General features: G+C 37.0%; 1 protein-coding gene across 1 annotated transcript in view; it reads right to left on the bottom strand.

The window, feature by feature from the left end:
- Positions 1-669: 669 nt before the first annotated feature.
- The window catches only part of LOC145777726 (uncharacterized), a 32,779-nt gene continuing 15,799 nt past the window's right edge, over positions 670-17,649 (bottom strand). The window contains exons 17-35 of the mRNA XM_082589168.1: positions 16,550-16,717; positions 16,069-16,206; positions 15,816-15,944; positions 15,398-15,565; positions 14,397-14,642; positions 13,061-13,321; positions 11,956-12,219; positions 10,716-10,979; positions 9,659-9,922; positions 8,332-8,553; positions 7,772-7,884; positions 6,739-6,874; positions 5,976-6,119; positions 4,805-5,023; positions 3,872-4,025; positions 3,396-3,553; positions 2,849-2,987; positions 2,251-2,366; positions 670-1,244 (exon numbers count right to left, since the gene is read on the bottom strand). Of these exons, the coding sequence (XP_082445294.1) occupies positions 1,132-1,244; positions 2,251-2,366; positions 2,849-2,987; positions 3,396-3,553; positions 3,872-4,025; positions 4,805-5,023; positions 5,976-6,119; positions 6,739-6,874; positions 7,772-7,884; positions 8,332-8,553; positions 9,659-9,922; positions 10,716-10,979; positions 11,956-12,219; positions 13,061-13,321; positions 14,397-14,642; positions 15,398-15,565; positions 15,816-15,944; positions 16,069-16,206; positions 16,550-16,717 (3,416 nt within the window). The 3' untranslated portion in view covers positions 670-1,131. The remainder of the gene's footprint in view (positions 1,245-2,250; positions 2,367-2,848; positions 2,988-3,395; positions 3,554-3,871; positions 4,026-4,804; positions 5,024-5,975; positions 6,120-6,738; positions 6,875-7,771; positions 7,885-8,331; positions 8,554-9,658; positions 9,923-10,715; positions 10,980-11,955; positions 12,220-13,060; positions 13,322-14,396; positions 14,643-15,397; positions 15,566-15,815; positions 15,945-16,068; positions 16,207-16,549; positions 16,718-17,649) is intronic.

Genomic DNA, 17,649 nt, shown 5'->3' on the forward strand with positions numbered 1-17,649 from the left:
TTTTTTTCTGTTTGTTTTCCGAAGTAACATACTTTTGTCGAGCTCAACAAAAGCAAGGAGCTGACAGACAACCAAGTGTGAGAAAGTTTTCGAATCTTGTTGATATCAAGTCTAAAAAAGAAAAACTTAATAACTGACCTTGATTCTTACAGAGAGGGCCCAATTGATTTTAGTAAGCACGTTTTACCTGCATTGCTTCTGGCGGTATAAAGGTGGACCGTTGGCTCTGAAGATTTAACGACGAAAAAAATTGTGCAGGAAGAATAAATTATCACCAAATCAACCTTTTTTTATACTTAGCATAGTTAAATTGCCCAACGTTGGTTAATGTAGCCCAATCATTATTCATACCTTAACCAGCCACCTGGTACCAGTTTTTAGTTTTTTTGTCGAGCATAATTAAATACTGTATTACTATTTATGAGGTATAAAAAGTTTTTGAAAAGTTGTAAAAGGTGTGCCTTAAAAAAAAGGTTAGAGCACTGTTGTAACCCATCTATAATTGAAGACAAGTACAATAGGCCTATTTCATAAGTGTGCCTAAAAAAATGTAAAACCAAACCGGTCTATCCACGGTACGCGCAAACTGCCAACTAACGACAATATCTACACAAAATTTCCAATCGCATTGGTCGCTATCATGAATGCTAAAGAAAGCACACAACAACGCAAATGGAAGTGAAAGTCATGTTACACGTAGAAATGATGCGTTAGTAGTAAGCACTGCGTTGTCCTTATAGTAAAGGCATGTGGTAGTGATGATTACTTCATCACTGTGGTTACAAATGAACAAGTAGGCCTAGATGTACATAACCACAAGAAATCTGACAAACTTTTTGAAGCAACATTGATGACTTTGATTAAATCGTCTGCCTATCCAGTAAAAAAGCACTTATTTTTAGGAGTTTTACAAAAAAAGAAAACTTGCAACGCTGGGTTAAAATATACAGAAAAACTTACATAACATGTACAATTCGAGATAATACAATTAGCCTTGTTTCATTAATACATCTGCAAACTTCAAATCAATACAAAATGACTCATTTTGTTGACGGGGAAAAATGTTTGCAATCTTTTAGTCGGTCAGGTGTTAGATTTTTTCTAATCAAAACTTTCACTTTGTGGGTGTGATCATTGCTCGATACAGGATGAATCCATATCCGGGCATTTGCAGGTTCTCCCGTTTGGAATAGGAAGACATAAATGAGAGCATCCTCCATTGTTCTGGCTGCACCTATTGCGACCTGAACACAATCATCGAGATTGTTTCGTTTTCATGTTTCATTTAAATCGTTTCGGTCCATGTTAACTTAGTTCCAATATTAAGACTACAAGTCAATTGATTGGCAAACACACATCCTTTTTGTTTCAAAGTGATGTTTGAGCTTGCTAATTGTATTTTCCTACTCTGTTGAGTAATGTGAAATAAAATCAATATGGTATGGGAGCGAGACATGGATGCTAAGAGAGAGTGACAAAAAACGAGGAAGGAGAGAAAAGACTGATGAACTGATGGAATGCTAGAAGGCTAGAAATGCAGGGGACCAAAAGCCAAATAGGGTAGCCTAAGATGGAATGGGCATGCACTAAGGAGAAAGAAGTTTTCTTCAAAAGGCATTAAATTTAAAGGTGGATGGGAAGATGAAACGGGAACAACCAAAAAAAAACATGGAAAGAACAGGTTGGTTTGGTCTGGTTTTGGTTTTTGAATGTTTATTATCGGACTGACAAAGCCTTGATAGGTTATTCCTGGTAGTTTCGCATACTTGTAGAGGCTCTTGACGCAGGGCAGGTTACCGAGATTGGCAGAGTGAAGTTTTCCGATTGTTGAAGTGTTATTGCCGGGGAATTATTCTATTCACTAGGTGCCGCTGAATGGAGAGCAGTCCTGAAATGCGTTGCTCAAGCGCACACCCCGAGAATCGAACCAGCGCCGCGCTCGCGTGATCTTGAGCCGGGCGTGTAATCACTGAGCTGACGGGGCGGACAGGTGAAGAGTGAAGCAGACAAAGTTGGACTAAAGGAAGAAGATGTCTGCAATGGACAGAACGAGATTGCGAATAGGAGTGAAGACAAACGCTGTAAGGAAAGTATCAGCCACCTCTACTAGTGGGGACAAAACCAAGCTTGGATGATGATGAGGATGGTGAAAACCTATGTGATTTAAACTTACTACACTGCTCCAAGTATTTAATCAGGAAGTTGTACTTTTCTCGATGATAAATCAGGAAATTTCAAAGTTGGTATTACCTAACGGGCACTGTGGGTGGGTCAAGGCAACTCCGTAAATATGTCCACGAAAGCCAGAAGGTCCTTCGACGCTCTTCTTACTTTTAGACACAGTGTCCACAACATAAAGCCGATTTCTGAAATAAAGACGAAACATTTATCACACTTTATACAAAACATATTAATCGTTGTAAATTTCCAATAGTGACAGAGAGTGTTATAAAATTTACTGCAGCATACTTTCATCTCAGACTCCATGCAAGAAGTTACACTCAATATTGTTGATTAATTGAGGGAATTTTTATCCTCGTATTGAGAAAGCTTCTGAGAGCTCAATCCTGGCAGTTTCGCATACTTGTAGAGGCTTTAAACTACTGACGCAGGCCCTGTCACCTGTGGGCAAATTGAAATTTTGATAGTTGAAGCGTTGTTGTCTGTGAATTATTCCAACCACGAAGTGCCGCTGAATCGAGAGCAAGCCGTGATATGAGATACGTGTTGCTCAAGCGCACACCACGAGAGTCCAACCAGCGCCGTTTGATTTCGAAACTTTTTCTTTCGTGAGGTTATGTAATTATGTAGGCTATTGCATCTTTGTTTCTTTCTATCACACACTTACGCTTGTCTGTCGGTGTAATAAAGCATTCTGCCGTTTACAGCAAGCGCAAATGGTTTTGAAACGATCGTAGAAGATGTCAGGTCGTACTTAACAGCACGCCCAGTCCCATCCAAGTTCATGCACTCAATCTTCTTCGTACCTGCACAACCATCAATTTGTCGGTCTCCCACATATAGAAGTGGGTTTTCGCGATATGGCGCTATTTTTCATACAACATACCAACACTGAGGTAGATTTTTCTTTATTGTCATAGCTAGAGATTCCCAACCATTAAATTAGAAATTTGGCTTTATGAGAAGACATATTGTGCTTGTAAATGCTCTTCCGCACAAGGTTCATGTTTATATCAGTCAAAATCAAACTTCGTTTTGAAAGAGAGGCTTCACAAAAAAGCTAACAAGATAAATCGTGTTTTAAAGTAGCTTATGTTATTATTAGCTTTCAATAAAATAATTAGAGATAATACCTTTAGGCCCAAACAAAAATCAGAGTACAGAAAAAAAGCATTTTTTGCATACAGCCTTAACATTGTCCTCATGTATTTTACCAGCATCCAAGAAACAGAGTTGACGATTGAACGGATCAACTACAATATCATTAGGCAAGCGAATTCCATCTCTCAATAGAACAGTAGGCTGGCTTCCATCCAAATTAGCCACCATGATTTTAGGGTCTTTTCGATTCCAATCTGTCCAATAAACTTTTCTGAAACCACAGAGATACGATTTTATTCTGGCAAAGATACGTTGTTTACTTCTTATTTCGCATGAGATTCGTTCATCATGTTCAGAGCAGCTGGTGGAAATACAAGTCAGAGTAGCTTGTCCACAGATGCTACATCATGAGCAATGCGACATCTACTTATTCAACTAAAATAACCTTGTTGTAAATGATCTGTTCATTGAAATATAAAATTACTGCTCACACTAACTTATAAGTTTAAAATATGCTTGGATGACACATTTTTACAGATCTAAATTTAACGAAGTTTTTATGATATCATAAGGCCACAATAAAATTCACCCTCCAATCGGATCAACAGCTATTCCTCTGGGATTTGACAGGCCTCCAGATATGAGAACAGCTATATTGGAACCATCGCGTTTGGCAACTCCAATTGTGTCTGTACCAGAATCGGTCCAATATATGTTACCGGATATAAAGTCAACTGCAACACCTAAAGACAAAAAGATGGAAAATTGTTTACCAGTTGCAAGTTTTGCAGATTTTTATTTTATTATTGAGATACTTATCTTACTATCGCAAAGAACTAAAATGTTAATAAGTAAACTATTACTCATTTTAAGTCTAAATATGTTTTTTTATTCCTTTTACAAAATAAAACCCAGACAACTACTTTATCTGGTCCAGATCTAATCAGATTCGTAGCCGATCTGGTAAAGATCTGCATAAAATGAAGTGACTGTCTGGGAAAAGATTGTTCTTATTTTTTTCCAAGCTTTTGGTCGCAATCAATATACTTCACAATTGTAAGGTGGTGATTTGATAACTCCTGGCGTGAGCCCGTAAATCTTTGAAGCAGAAGTTGTGATTCAGACAATACAGCATCTTTAGGTAGATGTCTTGTAGATACTGCGTTGTCATAGAACTGACACAGATCTTCGCCTTGCTTGAGAAGCGTCATTCTTCTACATCACGCCAAAAACTTACAATATCCACAATAATTTTTCAATTGACCACAATTTTTCGAAATAACTTCACTGTACCAAGCATTTTTTGGCACGGCTATTTTCTGATATAAATTTATAAATCAATGTCAAGAGATAAAGCTCGAAGTTGTGCAAAAGTATTTTTGCGGTTTGTCATCATCCATGTTTCAAAATGCTGTGTACAAGTAACTACATTCCCCTATCATGCGATACAAAAAGCATAGATTATAGATTTTATTAATAAATAAATTACAAAGGTTTCTATGATGATGACAGCATCCTTCACCTTCGGGACTTATCAAGTTCGTTTTAATTATTCTCGTTGCAGCATTCGGATCAGCGAGAGGTGACATGAATATAGATCTGGAAGCAACATCTGTCCAATAAATATTTTGCGAGGAGCAATCAAAGGCGACACCCACTGCCACAAGTCCAGTACCAGAATATAGCTGCCGGGAGGCACTGCTTGATGTAATCGGCAAAGAGACAGAGTTGAGGTGCATCGCTGAAATGCAATCCTTTTACATTAAAACAATTTTAGTAAATAGATTGCTTTTTTTTAACCATATGCAGACAAAATTTACCAACAACCCGGCATTTAAAAGTACAAAAAAATCGCAAACGTTTTTGGTTAGAGATGTAGCCCTTGTCAAACATTCAAAAACTGAAATAAAAAATGCAAGAAATAATTTACGTATCACAACAGATAAAGGCACAACATGCGCGATGTTTTAAAAGTAGTCTATATGTTTAAAAGATAAGAATCACTTAGCACACCTGTCCATTTATCTCTGGAATGCAAGTTTTAAGTTGGCTTTCATGACGTACGAGCAGCTCTTTTTTCAAAGTAGACCAAGAAAAATTTCTTAGATTTTATATAATCCAGAAGGTGTTCAAGCAAAATGTGCTTTAATTTTTAATTTGCGTTGTGATAACGGCTGTGTTGTTTGCTGATGGCTTAGATTTACAATTTAATATTTTTAACTTTAAAAGATCTTTTATAAATTTAGTATTTATTAGTAAAATATTGTGTCATTACGATAAAGGACAAAATGCCGGTGGAATTTTTAAATTTTTGTTTGAAGATTTTATTGATTGATAAAAGATCACTACAGTATATCTGTGATTTTCAACCTTTTTTGAGTCAAGGAATACATGATGTATAAAAATAATCTTGCTGAACACCAAACGAAATTTTATAATAGTACAATGAAATAAATAACACAACAATTCATTCACTTTCAGTTTTATTCACTGCCACATCTGGGTTTGTTTGTATGAGCACCAGTTGATATTGCATAAAGACAAACGCCAAGCTCTTGGGATTTTGATTTTGATTAAAATAATAAATTTCTTGAAAACACCTTGCGATCTTTCACAGAACATTAGTATTCCGCTGAACACCGGTTGAAAATCATTGAATACAATAGCACTTGTGTTGTTCGTGTAAAACTTACACTGAGCAAAGATTGCTTGATTAGTGGTTGGTTGGCTTTGTAGACGAACTGGAACGTTTGTAGATGCTGTTGGCTGGAAAAGCACCGTTTGAGTAGTAGTTCCTTCGGTTTGTGAACTTACTGGGTCAGTTACAACTGAAACCTCTACACACAACATAAACGGTGATCACACTTATTTATACTGTATGCAACATAGTTGTAAATAGCAAAACTTGTAGTTTAGAGCGTTTAGAACCCGGTCAAATGGCCAAACAGACAGAGAGTTAATGCGGTAGCCTAGTGCGTCTATTTCTTTATTACGTTCTGTCCTAGAATCAAATGTCTATGATTGCAATTACTCTAGGTATCCAGACATAATTTTCAGCGTATTGTATTCATTATTTTTTGCTACGATTCAAAATCAATGCTTGTCGTGCAGATTCTCTCCATTTTCTACACTTAGCCTATTGTCGCATTCTCGGCCTTGAAAGTTGATCTTGCTTTCTTGACATGTGAGTAAAGCTCGCGTGTTCCCAGTTTTATTTGCTACTTCTATCTTCTTACATTGTTGTTCCCAATAGCCTATCTGTTTTTATCCTTTCTTTGTTGCTTTTGTATTTTCCGTAGAGCAACAGTTTTGAATAATAACTTAGCATATAACAGCTTTCACTGTATTGCTGTGAAGCAAACACATGCTGGTCCTTTTAAAAATAAAGACAAAACTGATGGACTCTCTATCTTTATCAGTAGGGCGAAGAGAAGACATATAAAGCAAGATCTATACCTTGGGGACAACCTATCGTGACTTGTACTCCGTCAGTCTCCCCTCCAAGTCCTACATTTTTAGTTGAAATCCGTGTCCCTTCTACTTCCACACCATCCTGGTTCACACAGTAGCATGTTTTGGTGACGAACTCACACTGCAAAATAATCAAGCTATTATTCCGTATCAGTGGTGTTTTCTTTATTTACTTTTCTGTTATATTTTAATACATTTAAAAAAGTAGCGTTAAGAACATCAAAATATTTGTTGAGTCCCTCATGCCAGAGATTGCTATAAAATTCGCGTTGAAACACCAATGAAACATGTCAGGAATCTGGGCTGATGCTCATCGAGATAATGCTTTCGTTTCAAAATAGTTCAATGTCTCAGCCATGTCACTGGTTTTGTGCATTTCTGCACACAATTTTTGAGTTTGGTGGTCATTCTGTGGTAATACTGCATAATTCATGCATATTCACTTTTTATTAATCTTAATGACAGTTATGATGCTACAAACATAGTTATACAAACGAATTTATTTTCACACGAGTGATTTGGTGTCTGTGTCTGCTAGCTGATCGATTTCGATCAGCTAGCAGCTAGATCATCTTCAGTTAAGCTTATTCAAATAGAATAAGCTTAACAAAAAAAATTATTTGAATAAGCTTAACTGAAGATGATCTTGCTCCTAGCTAATCGAAATCAATTTTTAGCTGTTTATGATTGAACTGACTTGTGTGAATATAAATTCGTTTGTATTACAAGACATGTAACCGAGTCGTTCATATCAAGCATTGTTGTTGGTTTGACACCAGCCGGAAGATATTTCATTTTCTTGATACCAACAAAGTCGGCGTTTATCTTTAAAAACAATTAAATAAAAAGTAGTTTTTATCTGTACGATGATGTCAATCGGTTGTTTTCTTTACTACACAACTAAGTATTAATTTGGTGTGTAATAAGTCATCAAAATTATTCTTCACTTTCTGTTGATGTTGACAAAATAAACGTAGGACCGCATCCTGAACCATTAGGGACTTTTACATAAAATTACCTGAACTGGGCTATAACTGCCATCATTCTTGCACTGCGGAATGAAGTTATTGGCACCGGTTAAAGTGTTTTCGGTTTCAGCATAATATACTTGCAACTGACATTGTGTCAAACCTGAGAAAAATTAGGAAAGCAATGGTAAAATAAATCATGATATGTTGGAAAAGGTGTTTAAAAAAAGTAAGAGAACTGAAAAAAGGCCAAACATCGTGTTTTGTGAAACGCCCTGACCACAAAGCTTTATAAACGAAAGTAGCGCTTCATTCTTGACAACAGACCTCGGATTAACAAAACCTCGTTTGAGTTGTCTTTATAGCAAGCTACGTTGCTCTATCACACAGACCGATAGTTTAACCATTGTTGTTTGGTTTTGACCTTCTTTCACTATCAGCACTTTACATTAACATGTGAAAAACATTGATTCCGTCACGTAATAAAGTTGATTAAGAATTAACTCTATATAAAACATTACAGAGCCAATTTATGCTCAATAAGGAAATTTTCGTGTGATATTTGAAACCTTTTATTTTAAAATAGTAGTATAATCGTTTAAACGCATACACTGTGGTTCCGTTCGGTGACGAGAAATTTCAGCGCCATTGATATCCACGCAGGTATAGTATCCTCCAGGGTGATATTGGATTGGTTCAAATGCTCCAGCCTGAGTGCAGATGGGCTGGAAGATTGGGCCTCTTGCAGATCCTCCTCTAGATTGGGCTTCTTGGGCCTCCGACTTTTGTTGCTGACATGGAGTAAGTCGAGCCTCGTCCTCACCACGATTTGCTAAGACAACCAAAAACTGACAACGTCATTGCATGGAGACTTACAACAGTAGGAGTATATTGAGATAAACATGTCATTCTCAAACTTCTGTTAATATGAGAATAATTTTAAACTCAACCTAATAGCTTTCCAGACAGCCACTTTATCTGGTCCATATATTTACCAACTCGGGTACGAAACTGACCAGATTATTACCAGATCTGGACCAGATAATGTGGCTGTTTGGGTTTAGATCTGTGGGGTCCAATTTTGGGTCCTGGTCTAATTGCTCAATAAAATTGGTTCTCGAGAAACTTTTTTGGCAATCAGATAAATTTTGAAACCATAAATATGTTATGAGAACCTCATCGGCTAAATCTGATGGCTGTAAATTCAACTGCCATCAATAGCAAACAAATAGTTGTACCTTACCAAGACGTGATAAATAAGAGCAGCTGACTCGATATCTGAAGGTGTTTTTTTTTGCGTCTTCCTGCTCTCTATTGTGTTGCATTAGTTTTTGCGTTGTGTTGTGTGTAGACAACTGTAAGTTGCTATATGTAGCCACAACAGGTACAAGATCAAATTATTATTAACACAATATTTTGATTGATTACTTGTGGAAATATTTGTCCTCGAACTGAGAAAACTTTATTGTAAATCTAATCCTTACAGTTTCGTATACATTTAAAGGTGTTGTATGTGAATTATTCTATACAATAGGTGCCGCTGAATGGAAAATCGTCCTTGAAATACGTTGCCTAAAAAAAAAAAACTGAAAGCCGAATCAGCGCCGTTTGGTCTTGTGGTTTATTCCTTCATAAAGTCGGGCGCTTGACCAACTGAGCAATCTGGGCAAAGTGTTTTGAACGAGTTGACATTTGTCAAACAAAGAGCCAACAAATTTGTAATTGGCTTTTTCTTTGAGATCTTTTCTTGTGTTACGAGGTTGTTGTGTCGTGTTGTATTCATTGCTCATACACTTTGTCATGGATTACAACCCTTCAATATTTGTCGCTTTTTAACAGTTTTAGTAAAGTGTAGATAAAACACTTTTTGCAACATGTTGACAATCGCACTGAATTTCTTAGTTCGAGCATGGTTATCACTTATTAAAACACCTTACCGTCACATGTGAAACTCTCCAATCTCTCAAGTTGAGTCATCGTGTCTGGTAGAACGTTTCCAGTTTGAGGATCAACACACCAACACACTAAAGTGAATCCATTACATTGTTTTGGTACAAACAACCCATCATCATCACAATCTGGGTATATCGGCCCATCTTGCAATCCAGGATTTCTTTGATGAGTCAGTTCAACTTGGGCATACTTTTTGAGGCATTCTGTTTGTGGCGGTGGTGGCGGTGGCGATGGTGATGGTTGCACAACTGTAAATGCATTATTATTTTAGATACTTATTAGAGTAATACACTAATGACGTTTCCACGTTTGAAAACAACAAAATGACAACAACGACAGCTATTGGCGCGTGCAGTAGCATTTCAAAAACAGCCATCGTGATTATCATTTTTTATGGTTTTCAGCAGATGAAATAGCAGAAGTTGATTTGTTTGCACTGAGTCTTCAGTAGACAGCGCCTTGTGGGTTTCTTACTGTTGCATACAACTGAATGAAATTTATAACATAAACCAAAGAGAAGTAAATATCAAGCGGTGTCATTGATCATAACTTATGCGGATTACGAATGCGTTGGGAGGTTACTTTGTGCGAACATTTTATAAAGCCACGTTATGCAGAATTTGCTGATACGTTGTAATAATACGTTGCACGAATGTGTTATACGTATTAATCGCAATGCAAAGATAAAAAGATTAACTTCCACATCCTGTAACTTCACCTATGCGAATTTTTTTCTTTGGTCGAACTACGTTTCATGGAATGACACGGGATTGGTGGATGAAGAGACGGAGATTCTACGAAACTAGAGGAATGATGGATTTAAGGGATTGGAAGATGGAAATTAGGAAATTTAATTAAAAAAATAATATTTCAAAATTCTCTCGTCGTTTGATGAACTGTCGGATCGCGGGTGTGACAACATGCAGTACAATTGTGTGCACGTTATACAATATGGTACAGCACAATAGCTATGTAGTCAATGCGACACAACATATAGGCTACAGTAGCAAAGCATTGTTATGACTTGTAAAAATGTCTTACCGTCACATGTAAAACTCTCCAATCTCTCAAGTTGAGTCATCGTGTTTGGTAGAACGTTTCCAGTTTGAGGATCAACACACCAACACACTAAAGTGAATCCATTACATTGTTTTGGTACAAACAACCCATCATCATCACAATCTGGGTATATCGGCCCATCTTGCAATCCAGGATTTCTTTGATGAGTCAGTTCAACTTGGGCATACTTTTTGAGGCATTCTGTTTGTGGCGGTGGTGGTGGTTGCGATGGTGATGGTTGCACAACTGTAATTGCATAAATAATCATTTTAGAATCCTATTACAAATATAAACTAATGACGTTTTTACATTTCTTTTTGTCAGATTACTTTTTAAAACATTCTAGATTTGGAAACAAAACAAAATTAAAACAAGAACTGAAGTGTTGGCGCGTGCAGTAGCAGCCCGTTTCAAAAACTTTCAACACAAATTATATGTTTCTTGGTATTCATTGGATGAAATTAAGTAGTTAATTAATCCGTAGCCTACTTAGTCCTCGGTGGACAAAGCCTTGTGAGTCTCTTACTGTTGTATACAACTGATTGAAATTTATAACATAAACAAAATAAAAGTTTATATCAAGCGGTATCATTGATAGAAACTATATTCTTTAAAAACAAAAAATATCCACCTCCGTTAATCGGATGTGTAATAAAATAAGCAAGTTTCATTGCTCCATTTTCTTTCGTGGCACAAGGTGCGGACAGTGTTGCAGATACTTGCGCTATTTTGTTACAGATACGTTACGTAGATATCTTATACAAATGCTTTGCATGCATACATTATACGGATACTTTGTGCGAACACTTTGTACATGCACTTAGTACATACCCTTTGTGCAGACACATTGTATGGACAAGTTGTGCGGACACGTTATACAGGCACTTTGTAGAGACACGTCGTACAGGCACGGTGTACATATACGTTATGTGGATACTTAAACTGATAATTAATGCAGATACGTAAACGGATAGGTGATGTGGATACGTAAAGGGATAGCTGATATGGACACGTAAACGAATAAGTGATGTAGATACGCTATCGGATGGACGGATATGGTATATGGGAACGCTATACCGATACATAGTGAGAATACACTATATGGATACACTATAGGGATATGCTATACGAATGCTCTATATGGATACGCTATACGGATATGCTACACAGATACGTCGTACAGATACGTTCTACAGATTCGCTTTAGGTAAAAACACCTTACCGTCACATGTGAAACTCTCCAATCTCTCAAGTCGAGTCATCGTGTTTGGTAGAACGTTTCCAGTTTGAGGATCAACACACCAACACACTAAAGTGAATCCATTACATTGTTTTGGTACAAACAAACCACCATCATCACAATCTGGGTATATCGGCCCATCTTGCAATCCAGGATTTCTTTGATGAGTCAGTTGAACTTGGGCATACTGTTTGAGGCATTCTGTTTGTGGCGGTGGTGGTGGTTGCGATGGTGATGGTTGCACAACTGTAATTGCATAATCATTTTAGAATCCTATTACAATAATAAACTAATGACGTTTTTACGTTCCTTTTATCAGATTACTTTTTAAAACATTCTAGATTTGGAAACAAAACAAAATTAAAACAAGAACTGAAGTGTTGGCGCGTGCAGTAGCAGCCCGTTTCAAAAACAGTCAACATGAATTATATTTTTCTTGGTATTCATTGGATGAAATTAAAGTGGTTAATTAATCTGTAGCCTAATTAGTCCCCGGTGAACAGAACCTTGTGAGTCTCTTACTGTTGTATACAACTGATTGAAATTTATAATATAAACCAAACAAAGTATATCAAGTGGTATCATTGATAGAAACTATATTCTTTAAAAACAAAAAATATTCACCTCCGTTAATCGGATGTGTAATAAAATAAGCAAGTTTCATTGCTCCATTTTCTTTCGTGGCACAAGGTGCGGCCAGTGTTGCAGATACTTGCGCTATTTTGTTACGGATACGTTACGTAGATATCTCATACGGATACTTGGCATGCATACATTTTATGCGAACACTTTGTAAATGCACTAAGTACATATACTTTGTACGGACACTTTGTATGGACAAGTTGTACGGACACGTTATACAGGCACTTTGTAGAGACACGTCGTACAGGCACTTTGTACACATACATTATGGGGATACTTAAACGGATAAGTGATGTAGATACGCAAAAGGATGGACGGATATGGCATATGGGAATGCTCTACCAATACATTGTGCAAATACACTACACACTAGGCCTACGGATACACTATACAGATATGTTGTACGGATACTTTATAAGGATTCGGTTTATGTAAAATGCCTTACCATCACATGTGAAACTCTCCAATCTCTCAAGTCGAGTCATCGTGTTTGGTAGAACGTTTCCAGTTTGAGGATCAACACACCAACACACTAAAGCGAATCCATTACATTGTTTCGGTACAAACAACCCATCATCATCACAATCTGGGTATATCGGCCCATCTTGCAATCCAGGATTTCTCCGATGAGTCAATTCAACTTGGGCATACTTTTTGAGGCATTCTGTTTGTGGCCGTGGGGGCCTTGATGCAGACGGCTGCGCACCTGTAATTAGGCTTATATGAGTATTTTAGTGGCCCAACCAACGAAAGTCGTAAACTTATGACGTTTTTTTCTTACATTTACCAAACAAAACAAAGTGTGTTCCTACAAACAATTGACTAATTTACCTACAACAACACTCGTTTGATAACATTCGGCTGTTTAGGCTTTAAACCAAAAACGGCAGTTTTTTGATTTACGAGTTTAGACAAGAGAACTTGTCAAAATCAGTTTTCATTCATGTTGGCATCATATCCGCATGACGTCCTGTAGTAGCAAACTTATTTCTTTTGGTTGACTGGATTTTGTGATGGAGAAAAGATAAGTTATGATGTTTTTTGTGGAAACTGCTGTATTAAGTAACATCCACATTTTTTTCGCTTTTAACTATTAGTTTACCATACACTTGATACATATAGGCTGATAGCACGCTAGGTTATCATATCATATGCAGACAAACGAAAGCAGCAAAACATGGCTTCTTTGAGAATGAATAATAAGAGAAAGCTACAACCAAGCCGCAGTGTTTGATAGTTCACATCAGAATTGGATGGGAAGTGTAAATCTGAAGAACTTCATACTCTTACTGTTTTGGCCAAGGAGTAATAAAGGCTAAGTGCAACATCGGCCCCAGCAGTAAACATACCGTAAACATACCGGTAAATTTGATTAAACATATACTAAACACAATAAAAGCAAAGTATAATGTGGGGCTAATCTCTCGTTAGCCTAAAGTTAGTAAAAATGACAACAAAACTGTCATTAAAAACTTGAGCAGTAACTGCTTGCCCATTTCTTAGTCACTATGTGATATAATATATTTTTTGCTGTTGCCTTTAACCGCACTGCAGTATTTTACTTTGTAAATTATATTTAAATTGTTATTTGTTCTGAGGATGCGCATTGTTATGATGCGTGAAACGTTAGTGAAGCAATAAAACAAATTGTATGTTTCTGCTTTCACTTTCGCATTCATCAGATGAATGTTGCAACTACTGCTAGAAACGACAAGAATACCATTGTCAAATATAGCTTTTATCCAACATAATATCTAGCCTACAGCATTTTAAATGCATACCATCACAATCCAAGGCAATGCCACCAAACGGGTTTCTTTCAGTTAAAGTATTTGGAACTACAGTTCCAAACTCGGGATTAACACACCAACATGACTGTGTGAACCCACTGCACTGTCGTTTCGAATAACTTCCGTCTGGCATACATAGCGGTATGTCGGGGCCGTCTTGAATTCTTGAATTATCACGAATGAATGCTTCCTTTCTTGATGCTTCCAATTCACAACGAGACATTTCCCTGCCTGGTTCTAAAAAGTACATGATATCATAAAAACAGTTTAATCCACTAAATATATCAAACAAACATAGCACAGTCTCTACTAAGTTCTAAAGAAGGAATTTTAAAGTTGATCTATTATTCGCTGCTTATTTGTGGAATGCATGACCATCTCGTCACCATGGGTTTTGACAATGACTGTTGAGGTGGTAGTTTCACATTTACAAATCGAAGTAAGGGCCGTGTTGCAAACGACGCGCATGATATGAAGCCAGAGATTTCCACCTGAAAACCCTAGAAAATGCTCTTACGTTCGTGAAAAATCCGTGTAAGGTGACAGAGGGGAATTGTTGAAATGAAGAGGGATAACTGATTCACGTTACTTTTAAAATGTTTCGTTGATACAATTTTCGACCCTTTATAAATTTGCAGAGAATGGGTAGAAAAAGTAATAAACAATGCAAGTCCTTTAAAACATCCTTTTCTGCTGTTTTCAATTTGGTTCAATATAGCAATGCATATAAGCTTCACTTATTGTAATTTCTATAATATTAGCAAAAATCTCACATGAGTTTTTAAAATTAGAAGTACCGGCATCGGCATGGTATATTGCATTTTCGGATAACAACATGTAGCAAGTGGTCCGTAGAAGCATTTAAACCTCAAGGTAAACCATGCATGAATAAACTATGCTTTCAAACTTTGGATGATATTTAAAACATTGGATGATGAATGTAAATCTACTGCACAATGGTAAACAAAAACAATGTGGTTTTAGCAGCTTACGACTGGGACATTCCTCAGCAGTGACACACATGTCTCCATTCAGAAATGTGTTTGAAGGACAAGTGCATTGGACTCGGCATTGCAAAGTACAAATCTTTGGTCGAGATCTCTCTTCACAAGTTGTGAAGCATCCAGCACATTGAGAAAAAACTTGGTTTCCAGGACAATCTGCAGAAGTATGCAAATGCAACTTAAGATTAAAAACATTTTTTTTAGTTTACACGTAACTTACGAAAAGCTAACATCTTTTACAGTTTACACAAACACAAACCAACCAAGAGTTCAATCCATCAAGTTTTAGTATTAACTTAAATTATATCGAATATACACCAAGGAAAACCTAAAACTGTAACTAAAGCTACAAAGTATAGAAATGAAAGAACTATGCATCATCCAATCATTCCAAACAATCGCATACCAACAGCTTCGCAACTGTAACCATCTCCTCGGAACCCAGAATTGCATGTGCAGTAGAAAGAACCCCGAGTGTTGGTACATCGTGCGTCATCAGCGCAGTTGTCCAAATTGTTGGTGCATTCATCCACATCTGCAATTAATGTAGATTTAATGACAAAACATGGCTATTTAAAGGTAAAAAATGATCCAGTGGAGTAGTCAACTTCTTGAAAACAATGCTAGAAATAAACAATATCAGAATCACGATCAACTACCGGCACATCTTTCTCCTCTTCTGAAACTGAATCCAACAGGACATTCGCATCGGTAGGAATTTCCCTCCGGCAAACATCTTCCAACTCCGCACAAATCATCCGCCGCATCACAAGGATTAGTCGGACGAATTGTAGGAGCTGAATGGTAACGCACGCATACATTGAATAATGTAATGTTAAAAACAACGGTTTGTAACATTGATTATGTCCACGACACTTCAATGAAGTCTTTGATGGAAATTTGTTGTAGTTTTTTAGTAATGGAATTCTTGAGAAAACGTATTTTTTAAAGAATTACTCATTCATTATCGGGTTGCTTACTTCGTTGTGCCAATTATTGCTGTTTTGGTATATTATAACAGCTTTAATAAAAAAAAAACTTATTTGAAGGCTCGTAACATGATTTATCGGGCAGGATTGTACAATAGTTAAAAAAAAAGCAAGGAAACTAACATGCACTTTCTATGCATACTGTACTTACGACTGGGACATTCTTCAGCAGTGACACACATGTCTCCATTCAGAAATGTGTTTGAAGGACAAGTGCATTGGACTCGGCATTGCAAAGTACAAATCTTTGGTCGAGATCTCTCTTCACAAGTCGTGAAACATCCAGCACATTGAGAAAAAACTTGGTTTCCAGGACATTCTGCAAAAAGTATACAAAAAATGAATGGTAGGAGTCTGAATTATTAACTGTAATTGGCAATATCATATAATCTTATTTTTTGCCATTACATAGAAAAAAACAAAAAAACTGTTTGTATTTTTATGTAGTTTGTAGAAAAATATTCGTTGCTAGCACAGCCATGAGACTAAACGATTAACAAAAAGTAAACAAGAAAAAACAAATAGGCTATACAAAGAAAGTTATATTCGTTTCAACGGTCATGATTTCAGTATGTGAATATGCAGTCATGATCGCAGTACGCGTTAAAGTTTTTTAAACATCTTTTAAGCAATAAGATTAAACAACATTGCAAGATTACCAGCTAACGAAAAAAAAACTACGGCTATTATCTACTTGGGGTTGTACATTTTTGCAATTGTGCTACGTTTTTGATGAGAACACATTATTAACTCAAGTTATGCCCAGGCCCGGATTTAGGGGGGGGCAGAGGGGGCATGTGCCCCGGGCCCCCCGACTTTTGAAGGGCCCCCCTACGTGGAAAAAATGTAAGTTTGTGTTATTTTTTTCCTTTCAGCCTTTAAGGACTCTGCAAATTGGTGTGTAGTGCTGGAGTAATGCTATTGTAGACGTGGAGGTGGCTTTTCGCGCCGAAGGCGCGAAAAATTTTTTACAGGGGGGCCCCCCGATCTAAAAGTGCCCCGGGCCCCCCATCAGCTAAATCCGGCCCTGGTTATGCCTACTGCTTTATACGAGACCGTAAAAATGTTTTTGTGGTTTCTGGCATAGCTTTACCTGAAATCGAACCTAAACCTAATGCACAACAGCCAAAAAGACAAACCACTCTGCCAGTGAACTATATTTAGAACCAGTTGCATAAAAATGAAAGAAAATACAGAAAGGTAAATTGAACGAGATGGTACAGAATGGTTGATTTAATTGAAACACGAGTG

Source organism: Aplidium turbinatum, chromosome 1, assembly GCF_918807975.1.
Source record: "Aplidium turbinatum chromosome 1, kaAplTurb1.1, whole genome shotgun sequence".
Lineage (NCBI taxonomy): Eukaryota > Metazoa > Chordata > Ascidiacea > Aplousobranchia > Polyclinidae > Aplidium > Aplidium turbinatum.